Source organism: Gymnoscopelus microlampas, assembly GCF_963454915.1.
Source record: "Gymnoscopelus microlampas genome assembly, chromosome: 24".
In the NCBI taxonomy this organism is placed as follows: Eukaryota; Metazoa; Chordata; class Actinopteri; order Myctophiformes; family Myctophidae; genus Gymnoscopelus; species Gymnoscopelus microlampas.
The window spans coordinates 12,386,739-12,398,390 of record NC_139961.1 but is presented as its reverse complement, the minus strand read 5'-3'; the positions used below and the strand labels follow the sequence as shown (position 1 = coordinate 12,398,390).

The following is an 11,652-nucleotide window of genomic DNA, read 5'->3' as shown; positions in this document are numbered from 1 at the left end:
ACAAAAGCATTGGCATCAGAATGTACTTAAAGTACCAAAAGTAAAAGTACTCATTGTACAGAATGTCCTCAAAATTAATGAATGAAATATAAAGGGACTTATCAACTAAATTTTCCCATAGAAAGGAAGTGACGTTCACTGCCATTGTTTTACCCTCCATTTTGATTATTATTACAAAACATACATTACCCACTTCAGCCCTATATACAGTACTGTTCGTCCATTTGAAAATAGCAGATCTACAAGCTCACGATGCGCTGCAATTCGACGCATTGTGAGCTTGTAGATCTGCCATTTTCAAAAGATTTGTTATTTGTATACATTTTATTCATTTGAAAACTTGTGAAATGGGGACATTCTGCATAATGAGTGCTTTCTACTTTTGGCACTTTAAGTACATTTTGATACCAATACATTTGTACTTTTACTCAAGCAAAGTTTGAATTCCGAACTTTTACTTGTAACAAAGTATTTCTACATTGCAGTATTGATACTTTTCCTTAAGTAAAACATTTGAATACTTTTTCCACCACTGATCCTTTCCTTTTTTTTTTACCGTGTGACTTGACGCTGCATTGTACGTCTATGTTGCTAAGCAACCTGAATAAAGCTGCTGTCAGGCAGCTCACCTGGGGCTCTGACGTCAGAGTGACGCTGGGTGGACTGTGACTCTGTTTGTTGTAATCCAGTTGAGGAAAGAAGCTCTCTGTCCCTATAGTCTGCAGCACATTGGACATTCATTGGATCCTATACTTCAAGGTATGTTTATAGTTTATTATTTTTTTATTGTAGAATCAGCAACACAATTAAAAAATATATATAATAGTTTTTTTTTTTTTTTTTTTTTACTTTTTGTGTCAAGACAAAAGACAGTACAGTATACAACAGACAATACCAAAAACTAATTTAGTATTTTTAATGACAGTCTTTTTGAACCAGTGATCATGCTTATAAAGTTCAACAAGTATTATTATTATCTGAAGGTGAATATAACTTTGCATTGTGATCCTATTCCTCCACTAGTACAAGATGAGAGCTGAAGGCCTTCCAGTTGTGTTTCTTTGTGCGTAGAGAGAGAGAGAGAGACCATAGACTGGCTCCGGCGCAGTTGAAATCGTACCCTAGGCCTGCTGCAGAGCCAGGTGACAGCAGAGCCACCATGGTTGTATTGTCAGAGGGTAACCGGAGCAGGCCTCTCCAGGTGGGTTTGTACGAGCTTACCAAGACGCTGGGCAGAGGGAACTTCGCCGTGGTCAAACTGGCCTTTCACAAAGTAACAAAGACACAGGTGCGTCTCTCACGTTGTGTTTATTCAGTGAAATTATAAAGAAATCCTGAAATTAGCCTATTCATTGGTGATCAAAATAATAACCAGTATGGATAGTTAAAGGGATAGCTCACCCCAATTTTTTTTTTGGATCAATTAGTGACCCCATGGAGACTTGAATTAATGGATATTTTTTTGTTTTTGTCGCATTCCTAAGCCAATAATTTGATGACCAGCGGACCGGTGGGCAGCGGTCCCGGTAGGAGACACAAAGGTGTCTCCTACCGGAACCGCTGCCGGTCATCAAATTATTGGCTTAGTAATGCGACAAAAAAATAATGATCCATGAATTCAAGTCTCCATGGGTTAACTAATCGATAGAAAAAAAAGTCATTTTGGGAGTGAATTATCCTTTTAAATGTAATTACTGTTTTTTTGTTTATTTATTTATTGCAAACGTATAGTAGTTGGCTGTCACCAGTGGTTCTCAAAGTGGGGTCCAAGGACCCTCAGGTTTCTGTATGGGGGGGTCCTCAAAATTAAAACGTTTGAGAACCACTGACCCAGTGGATACAGTACATGTAGGCCTAATTAAATGACAGCTCAATGTCTGGATGTTGTTCTCAGGTTGCCATCAAAATAATCGATAAGACAAAGTTGAGCGAAGCTGATCTGCAGAAGGTCTACAGAGAGGTCCACATCATGAAACAGCTCAACCATCCATACATCATCAAACTCTATCAGGTATAGCAGCCCTAGCCACTCTCACTCTATGGCACCAAAACAGTGGCGGAACTTAGTGTTCATACTGTGTAGGCTATAGTATCGCCCTCTGTGTCTCTCCTGTCTAATTAAAAATGTTACCATACACGCACGCACGCACGCACGCACGCACGCACGCACGCACGCACGCACGCACGCACCACTATACTTGTGAGGACATCAACATTCAAATGGTGATTTTATGAATGCCATAATGAGTCGTGCCTCTATTAACCCTGAGCCGAAAATAGCTGATCTACAAGCTCACGCTGCGACTCACTGGTGTGCAACTAAGTTGAAATGTCTAAGCCTAACCCTAAACCCAACTTGAACCTGTAGCTTATTGTAAGCCCAACTCTAAAATACTTTATTATAACCATAAAACAACTAACAGGACCAGGAAAATTGCCTATTCCTCAAATTCAACTATACTTATAGGGACATATGGAGCTCAGAAGTACACACACACACACACACACACACACACACACACACACACACACACACACACACACACACACACACACACACACACACACACACACACACACACACACACACACACACACACACACACACACACACACACACACACACCATTTTGTCACATCAAGCTACTGCACATGTAGTACATTTCCACAAGATTCGTCTGTCACTTCAAATAAAGGAATAACGTGCGTGTCCCTTTTTTCACAGGTTATGGAAACTAAGGACATGTTGTACATGGTTCTAGAATACGCCAAAAATGGAGAGTTGTTTGGTAAGTTTTTTTTTACTTGCACTTCCCTGCTCATTTAACTCACTCACCCTAAGCACTACTAGACCCTGCATCCCTCTGGCCTCTGGTCCAGTCATAAAGGGATAGTTCACCCCCAAAATGAAACTTGAATTCATTGATATTTTTTGTCGCATTCCTAAGCCAATAATTTGATGACCGGCAGCGGTTCCGGTTGGAGACACAAAGAGTCTCCTTTGTGTCTCCTACCGGAACCGCTGCCTACCGGTCCGCTGGTCATCAAATTATTGGCTTAGGAATGCGACAAAAACAAAACAATATCCATGAATGAACTATATAGGATGAACTATCCTATAACTTTAATCTTTCTTGCCGCGTCTCTGTATAGACTACCTGTCTTGTTCTGGGCGGCTGAGCGAGATGGAAGCGCGAAAGAAGTTCTGGCAGATTCTGCAGGCGGTAGAGTACTGCCACAAGAACGACATTGTCCACAGAGACCTGAAGGCAGAGAATCTGCTACTGGATGCTAACATGGACCTCAAACTGGCTGGTAGGGAGCCGGGGGGGGGGGGGGACATCAGCAAACGTATTAAGAACCTGTACTGTAAAATAACTTTCATGGGGTTTAATTTATGGTCCAAAATAGCAGATGAAAAGTACAATCGCTGTACAGACAGACAATAATCTTAAATAAAAGACTAGATGACTGCAGGGTTAACGCAGCATTGTGAAAACATCCATCTGATTTTCATCCTTCTGTACTTTTACATGTATGTGCAGACTTTGGTTTTGGGAACTTCTACAGTGAGCGGGGAGCCATGTCCACATGGTGTGGAAGCCCACCCTATGCTGCGCCTGAAGTCTTTGAGGGGAGAAACTATCAAGGACCCGCTGTGGACATTTGGGTAACATTACCAAATCAGGCTTTTAGATGAGTTAAAATAGGCCTGCTTATTGCTGTAGTGAAGGAGAATGTGTTGTGATCCTACAGTTAATAGTACTCACAGCTTCACCACTTTCCATCAAACTTTTATGTTTTACGCACATATGTTAAAGCTGCACTATGTAACTTTCCTCTTCGACCCCGGATTTGAACTCGGTTTTCTGATGAAATTTGTACCATTGAGCTAGTAATGGTTGCTGCTTGCTCAGGGGATACATTTAATCTTGACCATCAGGGCAAAATCTGTGTCAGATCCTGTGTCTAGTCGAGACATGATCCGACACGATCTAATTGTCTCAATAGAAGAGCAGGGAGACAAAATGCAACCACCCCAATAGTATAAGTTATATTGTATTAACATACTCTACCATTCAGATTGGACAAAATTAAAATGTATTCATTAAACAAAATTTACAAACAGTAGTGCCGCTTTAACTGAGATTCTCAGGCTTCTAATGATGCCCATTATTTGGTCCTCCAAATAAAATATTAAGGGATATACTGTCCGTCATTCTAAATTCTGACCGTTATACATCTTTCAGGAAATAAATCCTCAAATATTTGCACCAATACATTACATTACATTACAGTCATTTAGCAGACGCTTTTATCCAAAGCGACTTACAATAAGTGTATTCAACATAGGTAGGGAACGAAAACTACTAATCACCAGAAGTTTTAAGTACATTTCCTGCAAAAACAAGCAACCAAGAGTATACCTAGCGCTAAGGTAAAAGTGCAATATATCAGCTACCTACTTTCTTAAACAGATGAGACAAAAATGGCAAAATCAAAATACCTTCAACAAATGTGAACATGGATGAGTGGAACCTGTTGCTCATCCACAAGAGCATCTAGAAGTTACATTTACATTTAACCTCCCCTCATATAAATGTATTGATATACTCTAAACCAGTAGTTCCCAAACTTTACGTCTTGAGACCCCAAAGAGACATTTGGTATCTCCCCGGGACACAAACTTAAAAAAATACATCATGAATTAACCACTTGAGCCCTATTTAATAGTGAAAATAGGCAATCTTTGATTTGCAAACATACAATACAGTTTCAGTTAGTTATCATTTTTTGTAAAGCCTAATTTTTATTCTTATTTCAGTTCAAATGTTTTATTCTAGTTTTCGTTATTTCGTTTTTTAGTTAGTTTTAGTTAACTATAATACCCGTGTGTCTTTCCAGTCTAAACTGCTCATGTCTCTCTAATAGAGTCTAGGCGTGGTGTTATACGTGATGGTGTGTGGTTCTCTTCCTTTCGATGGGCCTTCGCTGCCCACACTTCGACAGAGAGTTCTGGACGGACGCTTCCGTATCCCTTTCTTCATGTCACACGGTAGGACTGACAGCACTTATCTCAGAAACACTAAAATTGCGTCTTTCAAGTGCATATTTATTCAATCATGTTTTTCTGAAAGGGTTTCTGAGCCTACCCGGTCCCTTTTTACACGCCTGCTTATCCATTATAAGCAGGTGTTTATTAAAGAGTTTCTGAACGAACTGTTGCATGCTGTTATAAGCAGGCTTTTATTACCGTCTCTGAATCTATCTTTTACATGCTGTTAAAAGCAGTATTTGATAAAGGGTTTCTGATCCAACTTTTACATGGTGTTATAGGTAGACATTTATTAAAGAGTCTCTGAACTTACTTTTTTACATGCAGTTAAAAGCAGGTATTTAAAGAGTCTCTGAACCTACTTTTTTACATGCAGTTAAAAGCAGGTATTTAATAGCGTTTCTGAACCTGTCTTTTATTCTGTTATAAGCAGACGTTTTTTTTAACACAGCATCCTTGCTTGAAATTCTGAAACGGTAACATTTGACTCCTTTTTTTGGTCCAGACTGTGAGAACCTCATACGAAGGATGTTGTCAATGGATCCCTCCAGACGCATAACCATGGCCCAGATCAAAGACCACAGCTGGCTCCATTCTGACCTCCCTACGGTCCACCAGACGCCCCATCAGTCTCTCTCTCTGGCCGACAGACCTGGCCCTCTGTGCCCGGAGGGTGAGGCCCGTCAGGGGAGGTACAGCGAGTCCGTCCTGGCCGTCATGCAGACCCTGGGCGTTGACCGCCAGAAGACGATTGAGGTGAATGACACCCGATGATACTGTCAGATTGAGAACGACGTATAAATGGGGCATTCATTTATGAAAAGAAAAAACACTAGATTGAATGGAGACACAAGGTTTCTGATCGACAGCAACAACAACGCAACTTTGATTCATTGATAAAATGTATATTTATATTATTTTAATCGTACAAACTTCACTGTGTTTTAGTTAGTCTCGCCGGACGATGAGAGAATTCAGCCTAAACGATACATCTGCCAATCCTGTCACCACTCCAATATGTCCAACAACTCTCAAGACTATCTCTAATAGTTAACACTGATCCTAATCAGGAGCACTTTGTGTTGTCTTTTTTAATATTATTATTACATGTTTTTAATCAGTTTTCAGGATTTCTCAAAATGGAGTCAACTGATTTTGATGCCACATTAACACATTTTGCTGGGGACCCGCCCCTGGAACCGGCTCAAGGCCAGATCCCACTTTGAGAACCACTGGTCCTAAATCTCTTTTCCCCCTCTTTTCCTCTCCTCAGTCTCTTGACAACAAAAGCTACAACCACTTCTCTGGAATCTACTGGCTGCTGCTGGAGCAAGTGAACGACCTGCACGGCCACAGGCGCTCTGAGGCGACGGAGGACCCCCGCCGGGGGGCCGCCACCGGCCCCATCCATACCGCCACCGACGAAGACGAGGAGGGTCGGCCATCGGACTCGGGGGAAGAGGAAGAACAGGAAGAGGAAGAAGGAGGAGCGCCATGCAGCGGCATCTCCGGGACTAATTCCCGTCGACACGCCTTCGCCGCCGTGCCGGGGAGAATGCAGCGCCAGACTCCACGTGAGTCACGTCGCACGACACGAGCACACGCATGTGCTGGGCAATTATGGTGCTTTGGATATGCTTGCTAATCATCAATTACACGTGTCCGTCTTAACCACTTAAACCCCATATGGTTGAGCAGAGTCCCTCCGGGCTGGGGTTTAAGTGGTTAACTTGCTGATTCTAAGCAGTGGTGGAAGAAGTACTCAAATGTTTTATTTAAGTAAAAGTATCAATACTGCAATGTAGAGTTAAAAGTAAAAGTCCGGAATTCTAAATTTACTTGAGTAAAAGTACAAAAGTATTGGTATCAAAATGTACTTAAAGTACCAAAAATAAAAGTACTAAAATGTTTGAAAATAGAGGATCTACAAGCTCACAACGCCACATGCCACGTGTTGTAGATCCGCTAGATCGTCTATTTTCAAATAGTATGTTTTAAAATGTATCCAATTTATATCTGCAAAGTAACTAGTAACTAAAGTTTTCAAATACTGTAATTGTAGTGGAGTAAAAGTACAATATTTGCCTCTGAGATGTAGTGGAGTAAAAGTATAGACAATTGGAAATACTCCAGTAAAGTACCTCAATATTGTACTTAAGTACAGTACTTGAGTATATGTACTTAGTTACTTTACACCACTGATTCTAAGGACACTGAATTCCACTTGGATGTTAAATATGTATATATTTGTTGTACATTCCAACCATATGGATCTATGTGTATTTAGCCAAAGGCCATGTTTATTCACAGTTAACTTTAAGTCTTTGACAATTAATTTATTTCATATGCCAGTTCAGCTTTCGCACAAATCTCCAAGTCCTTTCTCAGGGACTTGCATTAGACATCCTTAGGGCTACCAGATAACCGAATGTTGAGGTTAAAAAACAACTCATCACACTGCTCCTCTTAATTCAACAATTTGATTTGACTTAAAATATTCAAACATACATTTCTTTTACCCTTGCACTACTAGTGGTCATTGGAACGCTGGTAGAGAAACAGTGTGTAAGTCATGTCTTTGCACAACGTCATTTCCGTGTCTTTCAGTGAGCTCATTTGACGACGCGTCATCGGACAGCTGCCGGTCATCTTCGTGCTGCTCCTCCTCCTCTTGCTCGTCGTCCTCCAGCAGTCCGCGCCACTCTCCACCGCCGTCTCCGTCTCCTCCGGTTTCCACAGCAGCCTCGGGGGGAGCCACCGGAGGCTCCCCGGCAGGGTCCCCGGCCGCCATGGCAGGGCCCCCCAGAGCCCCGCTGCACGGTCTGCCGGTGCCCGGATTTGAGGAGTGTCACAGAGCCTCAGACTCCAGCTCGCTAGGTACGGAAACATGACAAAGTCCATTTGCAGATCTGTTACGATGCCAGATCTTTGAGTCCCAATGCCTGTCCTGAGTTAGAGAGTCGTAGCCCACTGATTACCAATGTTTAGACCAGTGCTTCTCAACCTGTGGGTCGGGACCCATGTTTGGGTCGCGGACCATTTTTATGGGTCGCGTTTCCTATACATAAAAAAAAGTTTAAAAAAGATTTTAAAAAGTTTAAACAATGAATTCCCAATGATCAATTAAAATCAATTCCAATGTTTTTCTAAAGTATTTCCTAAATAAAATGAAAAAAATCTAGTAATTTCCATAAATGAATACAAGTTTAAGAAGTATTGAAAATAGCAGATCTACAAGCTCACAACGCAGTGCGAAGCGGGTCCCGGGGCAAACGTCTAATCCGTCTTTTGGGTCTCGAGCTAAAAAGGTTGAGAACCACTGGTTTAGACCAGTGCTTCTCAACCTTTTTTGGACCAGCGGCCCCCATCCACAGTCCAGGTTTTTTGTTTGTATTGTGGACTTCTTTTCTGTTGTCATGGCTGGTAGTCATGGCTGCCAGCTCCCACCTGACGTCATGTGTGAGTTCCGACTGCTCCAGACCGCACTGAATAACTGCTAGCTTGCATAGCGTCTTGAGGCTGGGACTTAGGTCTAAGACGTACACATCATCATCAAAGAGGAAGATACGATCTCCCACCATGCAACAGCACATCTTATGCAGAGAGGAGGGTCCTTTCCCCTTCAATGCAAGGGGGTGAAGGACTCTGGGTTGAATTTCCACAGATCATTGAATTTTGTGAAGTCGTAACCACCAAATATGTACAGCTCTCCATTGTAGGCAAAGGCTGAGTGATCCCAGTATAGGAGTCTTTCTGGAAGAAGCTGTACTTCTGTGCAGCTTCTTCCAGAAAGACTGCACTGAGTGCACTCAGCCAGCAGTTGGTCTCTGTGTCAAACACTCTGATGATGGTCCCCGATTGGTCCCCTGGATCCCTCCCAAATACAAACATTTTTGTCCCGAATATGGTCGCAGACAGGGTGGTGACGTGATTTGAAACAGGTGGTGGAGTACCTCTGGTGTTAATTGAAGACCAGATCATTGAGGTGGTGTCCAACTTGCAGATGTCATTAGAGCGTCCAGGATGAGTGTATCCTCCATAAATATACATGACCTTCCCCAAGACACAGGCTGAGTGCTGGAACCTTGGCTCGGAAAACCCAGAAACTTTGGGTTCGAACCATCTGTGGGTGTTGACATCAAATGCATAAAGCACGTTGTGGTAAGGATACCCTCCCCAGATGTAGGCGATATCCTCTATCAGCACAGCTGTGTGGCCTTTCTTCCAGAAAGGTAAGTATTTAAGCACAGGTGGAAGTGCCGGTTGTCCCCCTCTTCTAGTTGGGCGACATCTGGGGGGAAGCTTGATCCAGCATAAAGACACTGTGTTGAAAATGTGCACACCAATCTGATCCATGGTGCAAACATTGGGCACTCCAAAGCAGTACAACTTGTGCTCCACTGTAACAGCAGCATAGCAGTACATATTGTGCTCCACTGTAACATCAGCATAACTGGAGTCTTTTGTTCCTCCAGTCAGATGCACCGTCCATCGGAACATTTCTGACACAGTAGTTTAAGTGTTCGTTTGTAAAAGTTGACTCCAAAGTATGGTGTGGTGCGCTATTGCTTATACTGGGTTCAGTAGCACAACTGTCTCACAAAGTTTGACAAAGACGATGAGTTTGGTACATCAATCAAGGAAGCCGATGAGTTTGGTAGGCCAATCAAGGAAGTCGATGATTGTTGATAGCGAATTGGTTGCCAGCGCAGTCACAGTTCTGGCAGTCCTCCGTGTTGCTACACAGGAGACAGCCTGTCCAGCAGTCTTCAAAAGGTTGGTTAAGGACATGGTTGATGACGACATTGTGATTTTGTTGTGTGATGATGTCATTACGTAGATTACCCAATTACTCCAACTGACTGGAAGATGTCAACAGAACGTCAGCACCTGGTTAAACGCATTAACCCTGACCTCCCTCTTTTGGGCCGTTAGATGACATCAAAATGCAGTGTTGTGAGCTTGTAGATCGGCTATTTCTGCTATTTTTGTTGAAAGTGCAATACGGCTACAACGGTTACTGCACTCCAAAATCCATATATATATACATATGGGTGTGTTACGACCCCCTGTCTAGGGTAGGGGAGGTGACATAATAATGGAGGACAAAGTCGCTTTCAAAAATGAATTGTTTTTATTTCCTTTTTTTATGCAGAGATTTCAAACTCTTTTTGTCTTTTTTTCACCAGTGCCAAAGAACTTCAGGGTGCCGGTTTACATTTGTAAAAGGCTGCCTAATAAAGAAAATTACCCCTAACCTAAACCTAACAAAAGAAAAATATACATTTACTAAACTTACTTACCTAACTAAAGAATATACAAAAACAAAGTGGTTTAACCAACAAAAAGACCAAACACCCCTACAAGGCGAGTGAATAACTAAATACAAGAAATAATGGAAGTGGACAAATAGTTACAAGATAATGCTTAACTCAAAATAATACTGGGCAAAAAGCAACAAGTTTAACTATAATTAAATTATAGATTAAACTAAGAAACTGAAAAGTATAACTGAAGGGCAAACAAAGGTAGCTAAAGAACAAACAAAATAACTGATTGAATCAAAAGTCACTGATGGACAAATGAACAAGCAGAAGGCAAAGAAACAGAAACAAAACAAAACAGAACAGATCAGACCAGGCTACATGGGTTCGGGGAGACAGAGGGATTGAATCTCTGCAGCTCTTTCAAGTGAGAGCAACCAGTCCCCATGACAGACAGAGCAGAATGAGCTTTTGTAGGTGAGCTTCAGAGAACAGCCAGCCCTGGCTAGGGCGGAGACAAAGGGGCGACGAATGGGAGCAGGAGAACAGGGCCAGAGGCTGGACCTGTCAATCTGGACAGCTGGAAGGCAATCACTCACTCACTCATACCAGCACCACACCCAGACTCAGACTCACAGCTTCCAACACCACTCATGACCTTATATGGAACACAGAAAGACAACAATATAACACAAGCCACACATAGCACAGACATATAACCAAAATATAACCACACATACGGCTAGGGCCGTAACAGGGTGATTTACAGTCTTTTTACACAGTTTTTATGACATAAAAGGGAGTTTTAGAGAATTATCTCAGTTTTATCTTTGGTTTAATTAAGTTGGCTATTTTGGATGAACACTCTAGAGAATATAGCTCATCTCTTTTGAAGTATTGACAAGTATTTATTTACAGAATATATTAATGTACAAGTACTTATGAGCTAGATCAGTTATGATAACTATAGACGCTGCTATCCTAATTGGCATAGTATACAGTGTATATGTTTTGCTGACACTGTACTTCATACCGTACAATACCGTCAAATACAAGCTGCTGCAAATGTATTTTCCCAGATATGAGGGTGTTTCAGCAGCAGCAGCAGCAGCAGCTGAGGAGAGAGGCTCGCTCTAAGGGCTTGCTAGGACTCAACCAGATTGGAACGGATGGCCCCATGGACCCCCAACAGGATTGGTCCCCAGACCCTGGCCCCCAGAGGAGCATCAGTCCACAGCGGCCCACCTGTGTCCCCATTCCAGTCCACAACCTGCTCCAAAGGAATATTCCAAATCAACGGTAATGCTCGCTGCTCTAAGACTCATTGGAAAA

General features: G+C 42.1%; 1 protein-coding gene across 1 annotated transcript; it reads left to right on the top strand.

The window, feature by feature from the left end:
* Window positions 1-1,159: 1,159 nt before the first annotated feature.
* Window positions 1,160-5,830, top strand: LOC311040556 (putative serine/threonine-protein kinase SIK1B; the record flags this gene model as incomplete). The annotated part of the gene is made up of 7 exons (XM_084050887.1): window positions 1,160-1,288; window positions 1,895-2,011; window positions 2,726-2,789; window positions 3,154-3,315; window positions 3,546-3,670; window positions 4,933-5,056; window positions 5,562-5,830. The coding sequence occupies 7 exons, from the start codon at window positions 1,160-1,162 to the stop codon at window positions 5,828-5,830; spliced, it is 990 nt and encodes a 329-aa protein (XP_083907013.1).
* Window positions 5,831-11,652: the final 5,822 nt, after the last annotated feature.